This window comes from Nerophis lumbriciformis, linkage group LG13 (genome assembly GCF_033978685.3).
Source record: "Nerophis lumbriciformis linkage group LG13, RoL_Nlum_v2.1, whole genome shotgun sequence".
In the NCBI taxonomy this organism is placed as follows: domain Eukaryota; kingdom Metazoa; phylum Chordata; class Actinopteri; order Syngnathiformes; family Syngnathidae; genus Nerophis; species Nerophis lumbriciformis.
The window spans coordinates 41020620-41040420 of record NC_084560.2 but is presented as its reverse complement, the minus strand read 5'-3'; the positions used below and the strand labels follow the sequence as shown (position 1 = coordinate 41040420).

Here is a 19801-nt window from a genome sequence, read left to right as displayed (position 1 = left end):
TAATATATTTTTATTTAAATGAAGTTATTATCCATCCATCCATCCATCTTCTTCCGCTTATCCGAGGTCGGGTCGCGGGGGCAGCAGCCTAAGCAGGGAAGCCCAGACTTCCCTCTCCCCAGCCACTTCGTCCAGCTCTTCCTGTGGGACCCCGAGGCGTTCCCAGGCCAGCCGGGAGACATAGTCTTCCCAACGTGTCCTGGGTCTTCCCCGTGGCCTCCTACCGGTCGGACGTGCCCTAAACACCTCCCGAGGGAGGCGATCGGGTGGCATCCTGACCAGATGCCCGAACCACCTCATCTGGCTCCTCTCCATGTGGAGGAGCAGCGGCTTTACTTTGAGCTCCCCCCTGATGGCAGAGCTTCTCACCCTATCTCTAAGGGAAAGCCCCGCCACCCGGCGGAGGAAACTCATTTCGGCCGCTTGTACCCGTGATCTTGTCCTTTCGGTCATAACCCAAAGCTCATGACCATAGGTGAGGATGGGAACATAAATCGACCGGTAAATTGAGAGCTTTGCCTTCCGGCTCAGCTCCTTCTTCACCACAACGGATCGATACAGCGTCCGCATTACTGAAGATGCCGCACCGATCCGCCTGTCGATCTCACGATCCACTCTTCTCTCACTCGTGAACAAGACTCCGAGGTACTTGAACTCCTCCACTTGGGGCAGGGTCTCCTCCCCAACCCAAAGATGGCATTCCACCCTTTTCCGGGCGAGAACCATGGACTCGGACTTGGAGGTGCTGATTCTCATCCCAGTCGCTTCACACTCAGCTGCGAACCGATCCAGCGAGAGCTGAAGATCCTGGCCAGATGAAGCCATCAGGACCACATCATCTGCAAAAAGCAGAGACCTAATCCTGCAGCCACCAAACCAGATCCCCTCAACGCCTTGACTGCGCCTAGAAATTCTGTCCATAAAAGTTATGAACAGAATCGGTGACAAAGGGCAGCCTTGGCGGAGTCCAACCCTCACTGGAAACGTGTCCGACTTACTGCCGGCAATGCGGACCAAGCTCTGACACTGATCATACAGGGAGCGGACCGCCAAAATCAGACAGTCCGATACCCCATACTCTCTGAGCACTCCCCACAGGACTTCCCGAGGGACACGGTCGAATGCCTTCTCTAAGTCCACAAAACACATGTAGACTGGTTGGGCAAACTCCCATGCACCCTCAAGGACCCTGCCGAGAGTATAGAGCTGGTCCACAGTTCCACGACCAGGACGAAAACCACACTGTTCCTCCTGAATCCGAGGTTCGACTATCCGGCGTAGCCTCCTCTCCAGTACACCTGAATAGACCTTACCGGGAAGGCTGAGGAGTGTGATCCCACGATAGTTAGAACACACCCTCCGGTTCCCCTTCTTAAAGAGAGGAACCACCACGCCGGTCTGCCAATCCAGAGGTACCGCCCCCGATGTCCACGCGATGCTGCAGAGTCTTGTCAACCAAGACAGCCCCACAGCATCCAGAGCCTTAAGGAACTCCGGGCGGATCTCATCCACCCCCGGGGCCTTGCCACCGAGGAGCTTTTTAACTACCTCAGCAACCTCAGCCCCAGAAATAGAAGAGCCCACCACAGATTCCCCAGGCACTGCTTCCTCATAGGAAGACGTGTTGGTGGGATTGAGGAGGTCTTCGAAGTATTCCCTCCACCGATCCACAACATCCGCAGTCGAGGTCAGCAGAACACCATCCTCACCATACACGGTGTTGATAGTGCACTGCTTCCCCTTCCTGAGGCGGCGGATGGTGGTCCAGAATCGCTTCGAAGCCGTCCGGAAGTCGTTTTCCATGGCTACCCCCGAACTCCTCCCATGTCCGAGTTTTTGCCTCCGCAACCGCTGAAGCCGCACACCGCTTGGCCTGTCGGTACCTGTCCGCTGCCTCAGGAGTCCTATGAGCCAAAAGAACCCGATAGGACTCCTTCTTCAGCTTGACGGCATCCCTCACCGCCGGTGTCCACCAACGGGTTCTAGGATTACCGCCACGACAGGCACCAACTACCTTGCGGCCACAGCTCCAATCAGCTGCCTCGACAATAGAGGCGCGGAACATGGTCCATTCGGACTCAATGTCCAGCACCTCCCTCGTGACATGTTCAAAGTTCTTCCGGAGGTGGGAATTGAAACTCTCTCTGACAGGAGATTCTGCCAGACGTTCCCAGCAAACCCTCACAATGCGTTTGGGCCTGCCAGGTCTGTCCGGCATCCTCCCCCACCATCGCAGCCAACTCACCACCAGGTGGTGATCGGTTGAAAGCTCCGCCCCTCTCTTCACCCGAGTGTCCAAAACATGAGGCCGCAAATCCGATGACACAACTACAAAGTCGATCATGGAACTGCGGCCTAGGGTGTCCTGGTGCCAAGTGCACATATGGACACCCTTATGTTCGAACATGGTGTTCGTTATGGACAATCTGTGACGGGCACAAAAGTCCAATAACAAAACACCACTCGGGTTCAGATCCGGGCGGCCATTCTTCCCAATCACGCCTCTCCAGGTTTCACTGTCGCTGCCAACATGAGCATTGAAGTCCCCCACTCCCTCGAGCGAATCCAAAAAGGGTGGGTACTCTGAGCTGCGGTTTGGCGCGTAAGCGCAAACCACAGTCAGGACCCGTCCCCCCACCCGAAGGCGGAGGGAAGCTACCCTCTTGACCACCGGGTTGAACTCCAACGTGCAGGCTCTGAGCCGGGGGGAAACAAGAATTGCCACCCCAGCCCGTCGCCTCTCATTGCCGGCAACGCCAGAGTGCAAGAGAGTCCAGCCCCTCTCGAGAGAACTGGTTCCAGAGCCCTTGCTGTGCGTCGAAGTGAGTCCGACTATATCTAGCCGGAACTTCTCAACCTCGCGCACTAGCTCAGGCTCCTTCCCCCCCAGCGAGGTGACGTTCCACGTCCCAAGAGCTAGCTTCTGTAGCCGAGGATCGGACCGCCAAGTGCCCTGCCGTCGGCTACCGCCCAGCTCACACTGCACCCGACCTCTATGGCCCCTGCTATGGGTGGTGAGCCCATTGGAGGGGGGACCCACGTTGCCTCTTCGGGCTGTGCCCGGCCGGGCCCCATGGGGACAGGCCCGGCCACCAGGCGCTCGCCATCGTGCCCCACCTCCGGGCCTGGCTCCAGAGGGGGGCCCCGGTGACCCGCGTCCGGACGAGGGAAATCTGGGTCCTTTATTTGTATTCGTCATGGAGGTCTTCGAGCTGCTCTTTGTCTGATCCCTCACCTAGGACCAGTTTGTCTTGGGAGACCCTACCAGGGGGCATAAAGCCCCCGGACAACATAGCTCCTAGGATCATTGGGACACGCAAACTCCTCTACCACGGTAAGGTGGCAGCTCAGAGAGAGATTAAGTTATTAAATGGAACATTCATTTAGGATTATTTAATAATGAAGTTATTAAATAATCCTAAATGAAATACAATGACTTGGTTTATATTATTGTATATACTAGGTCAGTGGTTCTCAACCTTTTTTCAGCAATGTACCCCCTGTGAATTTTTTTTTAATTCAAGTACCCCCTAATCAGAGCAAAGCATTTTTGGTTGAAAAAAAAAAAGATAAAGTAGTAAAATACAGCACTATGTCATCAGTTTCTGATTTATTAAATTGTATAACAGTGCAAAATATTGCTCATTTGTAGTAGTCTTTCTTGAACTATTTGGAAAAAAAGATAAAAATAACTAAAAACTTGTTGAAAAATAAACAAGTGATTCAATTATAAATAAAGATTTCTACACATAGAAGTAATCATCAACTTAAAGTGCCCTCTTTGGGGATTGTAATAGAGCTCCATCTGGATTCATGAACTTAATTATAAACATTTCTTCACAAAAAAATAAATCTTTAACATCAATATTTATGGAACATGTCCACAAAAAATCTAGCTGTCAACACTGAATATTGCATTGTTGCATTTCTTTTCACAGTTCTTTTTGACAGACATTTTAGTAACAAACCTGAGCTTGTGCTTCACTGAGTTTATGAACTTACATTCATATTTTGTTGAAGTATTATTCAATAAATATATTTATAAAGGATTTCTGAATTGTTGTTATTTTTAGAATATTTTTTAAAAATCTCACGTACCCCTTGGCATACCTTCAAGTACCCCCAGGGGTACGCGTACCCCCATTTGAGAACCACTGAACTAGGTCATAAAATCAGTGCCAGTTGAGTCGGTCCATAGGTTGCCTGTAGGGATTTTTAATGTCCAGCAGATGTCAGTATTTAGTGACACAGTATCGACACAGTATCAATAGTTTTGCAATGTGTCGAAACGCTTCATGACGCCTCATCAACCCATCACTACTTAACGCACACAGCTAGCAACGACAGCATACAGCAAACAAAAGGGTAACAACAAAAGGCGCGCACAAGGCGGAGAAAAAACTTGGCTATGAACTAAAATAGCACAGAGGCTAACTGTGGACAAGAAACAAAAACACTTCCTGTGACACGAAGGAACTAGGGCATGAGCAGAGTGAAACAAAAGTAGACAGAGCTACAACGACAAGTATTAAGAACAACGACACGACAGGTAGGAACGACAATAATCCAGCAGTGACTGGAGGGTAGGGCAGGTATAAATAGCAGCTGGCTGATTGACACCAGGTGTGGCCAGGTGCCAATCAGCCACATGCTGAGGGGACACAGCACTCAGGGAGAAACAGGAAACAGAACCAAAACAAGAGCGCTGACAGGAAATACTACACACACACACAGAGGAAAAACTAAAACACAACCAAACTGTCAGGGGCAAGCCTGACATAATCATTAACTTTAGAATTTGATGGCAGCAACACGTGACAAAGAAGTTGGGAAAGGTGGCAATAAATACTGATAAAGTTGAGGAATGCTCATCAAACACTTATTTGGAACATCCCACAGGTGTGCAGGCTAATTGGGAACAGGTGGGTGCCATGATTGGGTATAAAAACAGCTTCTTAAAAAATGCTCAGTCTTTCACAAGAAAGGATGGGGCGAGGTACACCCCTTTGTCCACAACTGCGTGAGCAAATAGTCAAACAGTTTAAGAACAACGTTTCTCAAAGTGCAATTGCAAGAAATTTAGGGATTTCAACATCTACGGTCCATAATATCATCAAAAGGTTCAGAGAATCTGGAGAAATCACTCCACGTAAGCGGCATGGTCGGAAACCAACATTGAATGACCGTGACCTTCGATCCCTCAGACGGCACTGTATCAAAAATCCAACATCAATCTCTAAAGGATATCACCACATGGGCTCAGGAACACTTCAGAAAACCACTGTCACTAAATACAGTTGGTCGCTACATCTGTAAGTGCAAGTTAAAGCTCTACTATGCAAATTTATCAACAACATCCAGAAACGCCGCCGGCTTCTCTGGGCCCGAGATCATCGAAGATGGACTCATGCAAAGTGGAAAAGTGTTCTGTGGTCTGACGAGTCCACATTTCAAATTGTTTTTGGAAATATTCGACATCGTGTCATCCGGACCAAAGGGGAAGCGAACCATCCAGACTGTTATCGACGCAAAGTTGAAAAGCCAGCATGTGTGATGGTATGGGGGTGCATTAGTGCCCAAGACATGGGTAACTTACACATCTGTGAAGGCACCATTAATACTGAAAGGTAAATACAGGTTTTGGAACAACATATGCTGCCATCTAAGCGCCGTCTTTTTCATGGACGCCCCTGCTTATTTCAAAGACAATGCCAAGCCACATTCAGCACGTGTTACAACAGCGTGGCTTTGTAAAAAAAAGAGTGCGGGTACTTTCCTGGCCCGCCTGCAGTCCAGACCTGTCTCCCATCGAAAATGTGTGGCGCATTATGAAGCGTAAAATACGACAGCGGAGACCTTGGACTGTTGAACGACTGAAACTCTACATAAAACAAGAATGGGAAAGAATTCCACTTTCAAAGCTTCAACAATTAGTTTCCTCAGTTCCCAATCGTTTATTGAGTGTTGTTAAAAGAAAAGGTGATGTAACACAGTGGTGAACAAGCCCTTTCCCAACTACTTTGGCACGTGTTGCAGCCATGAAATTCTAAGTTAATTATTATTTGCAAAAAAAAAATAAAGTTTATGAGTTTGAACATCAAATATGTTGTCTTTGTAGTGCATATGGATTGAAAAGGATTTGCAAATCATTGTATTCCGTTTATATTTACATCTAACACAATTTCCCAACTCATATAGAAACGGGGTTTGTAAGTCAAAACAACATTTGGGGGAACTCTTTTTAAATGTTTTCTTCCTTTTTGATTTTATTCAGTATTTTCTTTTTAAATTAATTTAAATGTGGTTGTTAAAAAAGTGTATTAAGAGCTTGTGCATGTGATTCAAAATAAATACACACGCCTGACATAACAGTGAGCAGTTTGCGGCTGATGCCTGCTGCCATGGCAACCGTCCAGGAAGCGAGACATGGATCATGCAGAGATAGTTGTTAAGGATACGCGCTCACATGGTACCTCAGCAGCGTGTGCACGCTTACCTATGTTGATTATTCAGCTTTGTTGTGGTGTTGGATGGCAACACTGCTCACTGGGAGCTGTTTCTAGCATTAGATTGTTGTAAAATACAGTGCACAGAGGGACAAGCGGTAGGAAATGGATGGATGGATGGAAGGTGTGCTAACAAGATATTTTACGTGAGAATTCATCATAATGTCGTCACTCGCTGACTGGACGCTTAAAGCTCATCTTGGCTTTGCTTTAATGATCCAAGGACCCGAACAACGCGGTCTACATCCAACACACACACACACACACACACACACACACACACACACACACACACACACACACACACACACACACACACTAGACAGTCATGTGATTTACAGGCGGGTGGACTGCATCAGGAAACATGGCAGAAGTACACAAAATCGAATCAGGTTGAGAAACTAACAGCTTTAACAAGATATGGAGAGAAAAAAGCAAAGAAAGATGGCTTCTCGCATCTTCTCCTTCCAGTGCTTTGGTCGTTCCTTCAGCCAAGAGACAAACATTACTGCCTTGCTACTGTCTCTGGGGAAGGATTAGCATTTTTTTTGTCTGAAGATTCTCTATTTGACGAGAGCACTCTGCTGTTTTTAAGAACATACTAAAAGAATGCTAATCAAAGATCCTCTATTAAACAGGAGCGCTCTGCTGTATACTGTAACTCCAGTCAAAGATCCTCTATTTGACAGAGGAGCGCTTTGCTGTTTTTAAGAACCTACTACAAGGCCGCTAGTCAAAGATCCTCTATATGACAGGAGGGCTCTGCTGTATAACTCTGGTCAAAGATCCTATTTGTAACAAGAGCACTCTGGTGTTTTTAAGAACATAAGATGATAACTCAGGTCAAATAATCTCTATATGACAGAAGCACACTGCTGTTTTTAAGAACATACTAAAAGAATGCTAATCAAAGATCCTCTATTAAACAGGAGCGCTCTGCTGTATACTGTAACTCTAGTCAAAGATCCTCTATTTGACAGAGGAGCGCTTTGCTGTTTTTAAGAACCTACTACAAGGCCGCTAGTCAAAGATCCTCTATATGACATGAGCGCTCTGATGTTCTTAAGAACCTACTACAAGAACGCTAGTCAAAGATTCTCTATATGACAGGAGTGCTCTGCTGTATAACTCTGGTCAAAGATCCTCTTTTTAACAGGAGCACTCTGCTGTTTTTAAGAACATACGACGATAACTCTAGTCAAAGATCCTCTATATTACAGGAGTGCCCTACTGTTTTTAAGAACCTACTACAAGAACGCTAGTCAAAGATCCTCTATATGACATGAGCGCTCTGATGTTCTTAAGAACCTACTACAAGAACGCTAGTCAAAGATTCTCTATATGACAGGAGCGCTCTCCTGTATAACTCTGGTCAAAGATCCTCTTTTTAACAGGAGCACTCTGCTGTTTTTAAGAACATACGACGATAACTCTAGTCAAAAATCCTCTATATTACAGGAGTGCCCTACTGTTTTTAAGAACCTACCACAAGAACGCTAGTCAAAGATCCTCTATATGACATGAGCGCTCTGATGTTCTTAAGAACCTACTACAAGAACGCTAGTCAAAGATCCTCTATATGACAGGAGCGTTCTCCTGTATAACTCTGGTCAAAGATCCTCTTTTTAACAGGAGCACTCTGCTGTTTTTAAGAACATACGACGATAACTCTAGTCAAAGATCCTCTATATGACAGGAGTGCCCTACTGTTTTTAAGAACCTACTACAAGAACGCTAGTCAAAGATCCTCTATATGGCAGGAGCACTCTGCTGTATACTGTAACTCTAGTCAAAGATCCTCTATTTGACAGAGGAGCGCTCTGCTGTTTTTAAGAACCTACTAAAAGCAGGCTAGTCAAAGATCCTCTATATGACATGAGCGCTCTGCTGTTTTTAAGAACCTACTAAAAGAATGCTAATCAAAGATCCTCTATTAAACAGGAGCGCTCTGCTGTATACTGTAACTCTAGTCAAAGATCCTCTATTTGACAGAGGAGCGCTTCGCTGTTTTTAAGAATCTACTACAAGGACGCTAGTCAAAGATCCTCTATATGACAGGAGGGCTCTGCTGTATAACTCTGGTCAAACATCCTCTTTTGAACAGGAGCACTCTGCTGTTTTTAAGAACATACGACGATAACTCTAGTCAAAGATCCTCTATATGACAGGAGTGCCCTACTGTTTTTAAGAACCTAGTACAAGAACACTAGTCAAAGATCCTCTATATGACAGGAGCACTCTGCTGTATACTGTAACTCTAGTCAAAGATCCTCTATTTGACAGAGGAGCGCTCTGCTGTTTTTAAGAACCTACTACAAGGCCGCTAGTCAAAGATCCTCTATATGACATGAGCGCTCTGCTGTTTTCAAGAACCTACTAAAAGAATGCTAATCAAAGATCCTCTATTAAACAGGAGCGCTCTGCTGTATACTGTAACTCTAGTCAAAGATCCTCTATTTGACAGAGAAGCGCTTTGCTGTTTTTAAGAACCTACTACAAGGCCGCTGGTCAAAGATCCTCTATATGACAGGAGGGCTCTGCTGTATAACTCTGGTCAAAGATCCTATTTGTAACAGGAGCACTCTGGTGTTTTTAAGAACATAAGACGATAACTCTGGTCAAAGAATCTCTATATGACAGGAGCACTCTGCTGTTTTTAAGAAGCTACTACAAGGCCGCTAGTCAAAGATCCTCTATATGACATGAGCGCTCTGCTGTTTTTAAGAACCTACTAAAAGAATGCTAATCAAAGATCCTCTATTAAACAGGAGCGCTCTGCTGTATACTGTAACTCTAGTCAAAGATCCTCTATTTGACAGAGGAGCGCTTTGCTGTTTTTAAGAACCTACTACAAGGCCGCTAGTCAAAGATCCTCTATATGACATGAGCGCTCTGCTGTTCTTAAGAACCTACTACAAGAACGCTAGTCAAAGATCCTCTATATGACATGAGCGCTCTCCTGTATAACTCTGGTCAAAGATCCTCTTTTTAACAGGAGCACTCTGCTGTTTTTAAGAACATACGACGATAACTCTAGTCAAAGATCCTCTATATGACAGGAGTGCCCTACTGTTTTTAAGAGCCTACTACAAGAACGCTAGTCAAAGATCCTCTATATGACAGGAGCGCTCTGCTGTATAACTCTGGTCAAAGATCCTATTTGTAACAGGAGCACTCTGGTGTTTTTAAGAACATAAGACGATAACTCTGGTCAAATAATCTCTATATGACAGGAGCACTCTGCTGTTCTTAAGAACCTACTACAAGAACACTAGTCAAAGATCCTCTATATGACATGAGCGCTCTGCTGTATAACTCTGGTCAAAGATCCTCTTTTTAACAGGAGCACTCTGCTGTTTTTAAGAACATACGACGATAACTCTAGTCAAAGATCCTCTATATTACGGGAGTGCCCTACTGTTTTTAAGAACCTACTACAAGAACGCTAGTCAAAGATCCTCTATATGACAGGAGGGCTCTGCTGTATAACTCTGGTCAAAGATCCTATTTGGAACAGGAGCAGTCTGGTGTTTTTAAGAACATAAGACGATAACTCTGGTCAAAGAATCTCTATATGACAGGAGCACTCTGCTGTTTTTAAGAACCTACTACAAGGCCGCTAGTCAAAGATCCTCTATATGACATGAGCGCTCTGCTGTTTTTAAGAACCTACTAAAATAATGCTAATCAAAGATCTTCTATTAAACAGGAGCGCTCTGCTGTATACTGTAACTCTAGTCAAAGATCCTCTATTTGACAGAGGAGCGCTTTGCTGTTTTTAAGAACCTACTACAAGGCCGCTAGTCAAAGATCCTCTATATGACATGAGCGCTCTGCTGTTCTTAAGAACCTACTACAAGAACGCTAGTCAAAGATCCTCTATTAAACAGGAGCGCTCTGCTGTGTACTGTAACTCTAGTCAAAGATCCTCTATTTGACAGAGGAGCGCTTTGCTGTTTTTAAGAACCTACTACAAGGCCGCTAGTCAAAGATGCTCTATATGACATGAGCGCTCTGCTGTTCTTAAGAACCAACTACAAGAAAACTAGTCAAAGATCCTCTATATGACAGGAGCGCTCTGCTGTATAACTCTGGTCAAAGATCCTCTTTTTAACAGGAGCACTCTGCTGTTTTTAGGAACATACGACGATAACTCTAGTCAAAGATCCTCTATATGACAGGAGTGCCCTACTGTTTTTAAGAACCTACTACAAGAACGCTAGTCAAAGATCCTCTATATGACATGAGCGCTCTGCTGTTCTTAAGAACCTACTACAAGAACGCTAGTCAAAGATCCTCTATATGACAGGAGCGCTCTCCTGTATAACTCTGGTCAAAGATCCTCTTTTTAACAGGAGCACTCTGCTGTTTTTAAGAACATACGACGATAACTCTAGTCAAAGATCCTCTATATGACAGGAGTGCCCTACTGTTTTTAAGAGCCTACTACAAGAACGCTAGTCAAAGATCCTCTATATGACATGAGCGCTCTGCTGTTCTTAAGAACCTACTACAAGAACGCTAGTCAAAGATCCTCTACATGACAGGAGCGCTCTCCTGTATAACTCTGGTCAAAGATCCTCTTTTTAACAGGAGCACTCTGCTGTTTTTAAGAACATACGACGATAACTCTAGTCAAAGATCCTCTATATTACAGGAGTGCCCTACTGTTTTTAAGAACCTACTACAAGAACGCTAGTCAAAGATCCTCTATATGACATGAGCGCTCTGCTGTTCTTAAGAACCTACTACAAGAACGCTAGTCAAAGATCCTCTACATGACAGGAGCGCTCTCCTGTATAACTCTGGTCAAAGATCCTCTTTTTAACAGGAGCACTCTGCTGTTTTTAAGAACATACGACGATAACTCTAGTCAAAGATCCTCTATATGACAGGAGTGCCCTACTGTTTTTAAGAACCTACTACAAGAGCGCTAGTCAAAGATCCTCTATATGACAGGAGCACTCTGCTGTATACTGTAACTCTAGTCAAAGATCCTCTATTTGACAGAGGAGCGCTCTGCTGTTTTTAAGAACCTACTAAAAGTACGCTAATCAAAGATCCTCTATATGACAGGAGCGCCCTACTGTTTTTAAGAACCTACTAAATGAATGCTCGTCAAAGATCCTATATATGCCAGGAGTGCTCTGCTGTTTTTAGAACCTACTACAAGAACACTAGTCAAAGATCCTCTATATAACAAGAGCGTATTACTGTTTTTAAGAACCTACTAAAAGAATGCTAGTCAAAGTCAAGTTCCTATATATATATGACAGGAGCGCCATGCTGTATAACTCTAGTCAAAGATTCTCTATATGACAGGAGCACTCTGCTGTTTTTAAGAACATACTACAATAACTCTAGTCAAAGATCCTCTATACAACAGGAGTGCTCTGCTGTTTTTAAAAACCTACTACAAGAACGCTAGTCAAAGATCCTCTATATGACAGAGGAGCGCTCTGCTGTTCTTAATAACTTAGTACAAGAACGCTAGTCAAAGATCCTCTATATGACAAGAGCACTCTGCTGTATACTGTAACTCTAGTCAAAGATCCTCTATTTGACAGAGGAGCGCTCTGCTGTTTTTAAGAACCTACTACAAGGACGCTATTCAAAGATCCTCTATATGACAGGAGCGCTCTGCTGTATAACTCTGGTCAAAGATCCTCTTTTTAACAGGAGCACTCTGCTGTTTTTAAGAACATATGACGATAACTCTAGTCAAAGATCCTCTATATGACATGAGCGCTCTGCTGTTCTTAAGAACCTACAAGAACGCTAGTCAAAGATCCTGTATGTGACAGGAGCACTCTGCTGTATACTGTAACACTAGTCAAAGATCCTCTATTTGACAGAGGAGCGCTCTGCTGTTTTTAAGGATATACTAAAAGGACGATAGTCAAAGATCCTCTATATGACAGGATCGCTCTGCCGTATAACTCTGGTCAAAGAATCTCTATATGACATGAGCGCTCTGCTGTTTTAAGAACATACTACAAGAACGCTACTCAAAGATCCTACATATGACAGAAGCGCTCTGCTCTATAACTCTAGTCAAAGATTCTCTATAATCAGTGGTCCCCAACCTTTTTGTAACTGAACATACTACAATAACTCTAGTCAAAGATCCTCTATACAACAGGAGTGCTCTGCTGTTTTTAAGAACATACTACAAGAACGCTAGTCAAAGATCCTCTATATGACAGAGGAGCGCTCTGCTGTTCTTAATAACCTACTACAAGAACACTAGTCAAGGATCCTCTATATGACAAGAGCACTCTGCTGTATACTATAACTCTAGTCAAAGATCCTCTATTTGACAGAGGAGCGCTTTGCTGTTTTTAAGAACCTACTACAAGGACGCTAGTCAAAGATCCTCTACATGACAGGAGCGCTCTACTGTTTTTAAGAACCTACTAAACAAATGCTAGTCAAAGATCCTCTCTATGCCAGGAGTGCTCTGCTGTTTTTAGAACCTACTACAAGAACACTAGTCAAAGATCCTCTATATAACAGGAGCATATTAGTGTTTTTAAGAACCTACTAAAATAATGCTAGTCAAAGATCCTATATATATATGACAGGAGCGCCCTGCTGTATAACTCTTGTCAAAGATCCTCTATATGACAGGAGTGCTCTGCTGTTTTTAAGAACATACTACAAGAACTCTGGTCAAAGAATCTCTATATGACAGGAGCGCTCTGCTGTTTTTAAGAACATACTACAATAACTCTAGTCAAAAATCCTCTATACAACAGGAGTGCTCTGCTGTTTTTAAGAACATACTACAAGAACACTAGTCAAAGATCCTCTATATAACAGGAGAATATTACTGTTTTTAAGAACTTACTAAAATAATGCTAGTCAAAGATCCTATATATATATATATATATATATATATATATATATATATATATATATATATATATATATATATATATATATATATATATATATATATATATATATGACAGGAGCGCCCTGCTGTATAACTCTAGTCAAAGATCCTCTATATGACAGGAGTGCTCTGCTGTTTTTAAGAACATACTACAAAAACTCTTGTCAAAAATCCTCTATACAACAGGAGTGCTCTGCTGTTTTTAAGAACCTACTACAGGAACGCTAGTCAAAGATCCTGTATGTGACAGAGGAGCGCTCTGCTGTTCTTAAGAATCTACTACAAGAACGCTAGTCAAAGATCCTGTATGTGACAGGAGCACTCTGCTGTATACTGTAACTCTAGTCAAAGATCCTCTATTTGACAGAGGAGCGCTCTGCTGTTTTTAAAAACCTACTAAAAGGACGCTAGTCAAAGATCCTCTATATGACAGGAGCGCTCCGCCGTATAACTCTGGTCAAAGAATCTCTATATGACAGGAGCGCTCTGCTGTTTTTAAGAACATACTACAAGAACTCTGGTCAAATAATCTCTATATGACAGGAGCGCTCTGCTGTTTTTAAGAACATACTACAAGAACTCTGGTCAAAGAATCTCTATATGACAGGAGCGCTCTGCTGTTTTTAAGAACATACTACAAGAACTCTGGTCAAATAATCTCTATATGACAGGAGCGCTCTGCTGTTTTTAAGAACATACTACAAGAACTCTGGTCAAATAATCTCTATATGACAGGAGCGCTCTGCTGTTTTTAAGAACATACTAAAAGAATTCTGGTCAAAGAATCTCTATATGACAGGAGCGCTCTGCTGTTTTTAAGAACATACAACAAGAACTCTGGTCAAAGAATCTCTATATGACAGGAGCGCTCTGCTGTTTTTAAGAACCTACTACAAGAACTCTGGTCAAAGATCCCACATATGACAGGAACGTTCTGCTGTTTTAAGAACATACCACAATAACTCTAGTCAAAGATCCTCTAAATGACAGGGGAGCACTCTGATGTGTAACTCTAGCCAAAGATCCTCTATATGGCAGTAGTGCTTTGCCGTTTTTAAGACTGTATATGACGGGAGAACTCTACTGTTTTTAGTAATCAATAGCAAAAGTCAAAGATCTTATATGACGGGAGAACTCTGCGGTTTTTAAGGATCTAGTACTGCCAAAAGGCAAGTCAAAGATCCTTTATATTTTTGCAAAAAAGGAAGTGAAAGCTTCCCTATCGGACGGCAGCGCTCGGCACTTTTTGTCGGCCGATACAAAAACCTGAGTCAAAGATCCTCTATATGCTCTGCTCTTTTCAAGCAAAAAGGCTACCTAAGACCTTCTACACAACATAGAATGTTCTGCCGTTTTTAGAAATCTACTTCATGATGGCTAATCAAAGATCTTCAAAGACAAGCGAGTCTGTTTATTAAAAAAAATATATAAAAATGCACAAAAAAATGTTCTTGAATATTTGTTTTTTTTCTTGAAAAAATACAATCTTATTTTCATTAAAACTGTGCATCTATTATATATATATATATTTATTTATTTATGTTTTTCTTAAAATGATGATGACCTTTTTCTCAATTTGCTCAAAAATATACAACTTAATACTTGCATATAAAATATTTTTAACGTCAAAAAATATAAAAATGTACAAAAAAAAATTCTTGAAAATGTTTATAGTTTTTCTTGCAAAAATAAGATCTGTTTTTCCTCAAAAATATGAGGATATTCTCTTAAAATGATGACATTTTCCTCAATTTGCTTAAAAATATACAACTTTATAATTGCAAACAAAACCTTTTTATTATAAAAAATATATAAAATGCACAAAAAATGTTTTTGAATATTTGCTATTTTTTTCTTTAAAAAAATACAATCTTTTTTTTAATCAAAACTATGTATTTATTATATATATATATATATATATATATATATATATATATATATATATATATATATATATATATATATATATATTTATCTACATTTTTTTAATTACATTTTTTTTTCTTAAAATGATGATGACCTTTTTCTTGATTTGCTCAAAAATATACAACTTTATACTTGCATATAAAATATTTTTAATGTCCAAAAATATAAAAATGTACAAAAACTATTTATTGAAAATATTTTTTCTTGCAAAAATACAATCTTTTTTTCCTCAAAAATATGAGGATATTCTCTTAAAATGATGACATTTTCCTCAATTTGCTTAAAAATATACAACTTTATAATTGCAAACAAAACCTTTTTATTATAAAAAATATATAAAATGCACAAAAAAATGTTTTTGAATATTTGCTATTTTTTTCTTTAAAAAATACAATCTTTTTTTTAATCAAAACTATGTATTTATTATATATATATATATATATATATATATAAATATACATATATATATATTTATTTACATTTTTTTAATTACATTTTTTTTTCTTAAAATGATGATGACCTTTTTCTCGATTTGCTCAAAAATATACAACTTTATACTTGCATATAAAATATTTTTAATGTCCAAAAATATAAAAATGTACAAAAACTATTTATTGAAAATATTTTTTCTTGCAAAAATACAATCTTTTTTTCCTCAAAAATATGAGGATATTCTCTTAAAATGATTACCTTTTCCTCAATTTGCTTAAAAATATACAACTTTATAATCAGTGTGTGAATGTGTGTGTGAATATATATATATTTATACTTGCAAATTAATCTTTTTAACATAAAAAAATACAAAATTGTACACACAAAAAAATTGAAAATCTTTCTATTTTTTCTTGCAAAAGACCGCTTTTTTACCTCAAAAATTTTTAAGACTGTATATGACGGGAGAACTCTACTGTTTTTAGTAATCAATAGCAAAAGTCAAAGATCTTATATGACGGGAGAACTCTACTGTTTTTAGTAATCAATAGCAAAAGTCAAAGATCTTATATGACGGGAGAACTCTGCTGTTTTTAAGGATCTAGTACTGCCAAAAGGCAAGTCAAAGATCCTTTATATTTTTGCAAAATATCGGACGGCAGCGCTCTGCACTTTTTGTCGGCCTATACAAAAACCTGAGTCAAAGATCCTCTATATGCTCTGCTCTTTTCAAGCAAAAAGGCTACCTAAGACCTTCTACACAACATAGAATGTTCTGCTGTTTTTAGAAATCTACTTCATGATGGCTAATCAAAGATCTTCAAAGACAAGCGAGTCTGTTTGTGATCAACAACAGCGCTCTTTGACATATTTGTCTCTGCGAAAGCTCGGCCACTAAAAAAGATCTTTCAATTGTATCTCCAAACATCTTTTTTCATTGTCTGTCACAGCTTTACTGTTCAGGGTCACTCTGGGGAATGAAGTCCTTCCCAGCGGAATCGAACCCACGCACACGGCCGCTACAAGCGTGTCGGACACTCACGTTGACATGATGCAGCAGCCTCTCCTGCTCGTTGACTTTGTACGTCTTCACGCCGTACTGCTTGGCCAATCGCAGGATGCGGTTCTGCGTGGGGCCCACGTAAGCCCCGCCCAGATCCACCCACTTGGTCTCCTTATTCTGCCATGAGACACAACAAACATGAGGAGCCACAACATTTGACCATTAAGTCGAACACTCACAAGAATAAAGTCCTACTAAAATTTAAAAAAAAAAAATACAATAAATAAATAAATAAAAAAGTCCTACTGTATATATTTGAGGAAAACACGAGAACAAATGTGATGTTTGTTACGAAGGAAAATAAAGACTGTGATAATAATAATGTCGGGAAAATACCAGAATAAAGTGGCATACTTGGAAAATATGAAATGGTTAAGGCTTCTTTTTTCAAATACAAAATAACATTTTAAAAATGAGACTTTTTGCTCAGAGATGATCATTTTTCTCAAAAACATCAGATTTTTCTCCCAAAAATAGAAGGCTATTGATGATCTTTTCCTCAATTTGCTCAAAAATATACAACTTTGTATTGTACATTTTTTCCAAATAAAACCTTTTTAACGTCAAAACATATAAAACTGTACAAAAATATTTTCTTGAAAATGTTTGTGTTTTGTCTTGCTAAAATGCATACTTTTTTTCCTCAAAAATATGAGGATATTATATTTGATAACCTTTTCTTCAATTTGCTCAAAAATATACAACTTTATAATTGCAAATAAAAGCTTTTTATTATAAAAAATATATAAAAATGCACAAAAAAAATGTTCTTTTTTCATTTTTTTTCTTGCAAAAATAAAATCTTTTTTTCATCATATATATATATATATATATATATATATATATATATATATGTATAGTTTAGTTTTTTTCTTAAAATGATGACCTTTTTCCTCAATTTGCTCAAAAATATACAACTTTATGCTTGCATATAAAAAATGTTTAACGTCAAAAAATATAAAAATGTACAAAAAAAATTTCTTGAAAATTTTTGAATTTTTTTCTTGCAAAATAACAATCTCTTTTTCCTCAAAAATATGAGGATATTCTCTTAAAATTATGACATTTTCCTCAATTTGCTTAAAAATATACAACTTTATACTTGCATATAAAATATTTTTAATGTCCAAAAATGAAAATGTTTTTTCTTGCAAAAATGCAATCTTTTTTTCCTCAAAAATATGAGGATATTCTCTTAAAATTATGGCCTTTTCCTCAATTTGCTTAAAAATATACAACTTTATAATCAGTGTGTGAATATATATATATTTATACTTATACTACAATAATTGAAAAAAATATATATATATGTTCTCCCCCCCAAAATAAATAAATACAATTAAGAACCTCCCCCAAAAAAGGAAATTCTTGAAAGGCTAAGACTTTTTCTCATAGTCACAACTTTATTCTTATAGTATAATACTCCCTGCTACAGTGAAAACCGAAGCGGTTGTCGACATAAGCAAAATCTAAACCAAAACCTGAGTATTTACTGGTGACTTCTCACATTTTATGTTACAAAAGTGGTTGACCAGAAATGTTGACTTTTCAGTAAAAAAGAGGAACACTGTGGATGGACATGATGAGTTGTCCAACATAAACGGGTTGTCGACATAAGCGGGACCGACTTAAGTGAGTTCCGCTGTAGTCCAGTATGTAGCGTTCATTCAAATGACTTTATGACTTGAGGGAGGTGGTTTAGGTTTCATATTTTAGCACAGCTTTACAAATGTTGTCGTTAGGAAATCTTTACGAACAAGTTGAGTTTTAAGTGAACATTTTAGCTCTTACCGATACGGTGAAGGTTCGACCACCGACTCTGTCGCGAGCCTCCAAGACCACGGGGTTGAGTCCGATCTCTCTTAACAGCTTGGCTGCACTCAACCCTGAAAGGGGTAAAAAAAAAAACACAACAAGGTAACCAATGAGCACAAAGTAGAACACAGTTTTTGAGGTTGGATTCATCAGTACTTCCCAACACTCAAAAACATCTTTACGTGAAACTTTACGTAGGCGTGAAACACTGGCCGAAGAAGAAACCGATATATGGCAAATGGCAGGCCCCTGTCGGTTTAATGCTAACGTAATCAGTTATGCTAAAGGAATTTTAGCGTAGATCTGGTTAGCGTAGCAGTTTTTATCTATTATATATATATATATATATATATATATATATATATATATATATATATATATATATTTATGTTTTTCTTAAAACGATGATGACCTTTTTCTCAATTTGCTCAAAAATATACAACTTAACACTTGCATATAAAATATTTTTAACGTCAAAAAATATAAAAATGTACAAAGAAAAATTCTTGAAAATGTCTTGCAAAAATACAATCTTTTTTTCCTCAAAAATATGAGGATATTCTCTTAAAATGATGACCTTTTCCTCAATTTGCTTAAAAATATACAACTTTATAATTGCAAACAAAACCTTTTTATTATAAAAAAATATATAAAATGCACAAAAAAATTTCTTGAATATTTGCTATTTTTCTTGAAAAAATACAATCTTTTTTTAATCAAAACTATGTATCTATTATATATATATATATATATATATATTTATGTTTTTCTTAAAACGATGATGACCTTTTTCTCAATTTGCTCAAAAATATACAACTTAACACTTGCATATAAAATATTTTTAACGTCAAAAAATATAAAAATGTACAAAGAAAAATTCTTGAAAATGTTTATATTTGTCTTGCAAAAATACAATCTTTTTTTCCTCAAAAATATGAGGATATTCTCTTAAAATGATGACCTTTTCCTCAATTTGCTTAAAAATATACAACTTTATAATTGCAAACAAAATCTTTTTATTATAAAAAAATATATAAAATGCACAAAAAATTTTCTTGAATATTTGCTATTTTTCTTGAAAAAATACAATCTTTTTTTAATCAAAACTATGTATCTATTATATATATATATATATATATATATATATATATATATATATAT

The 19801-nt window shown here is 39.3% G+C and overlaps 1 protein-coding gene across 1 annotated transcript in view; it reads right to left on the bottom strand.

Annotated features, from left to right (window-relative positions):
- The window catches only part of mao (monoamine oxidase), a 101765-nt gene that overhangs the window by 26176 nt on the left and 55788 nt on the right, over positions 1-19801 (bottom strand). Inside the window, exons 4-5 of the mRNA XM_072914536.1 lie at positions 18617-18711; positions 16799-16942 (exon numbers count right to left, since the gene is read on the bottom strand). Coding sequence (XP_072770637.1) covers positions 16799-16942; positions 18617-18711 — 239 coding nt within the window. The remainder of the gene's footprint in view (positions 1-16798; positions 16943-18616; positions 18712-19801) is intronic.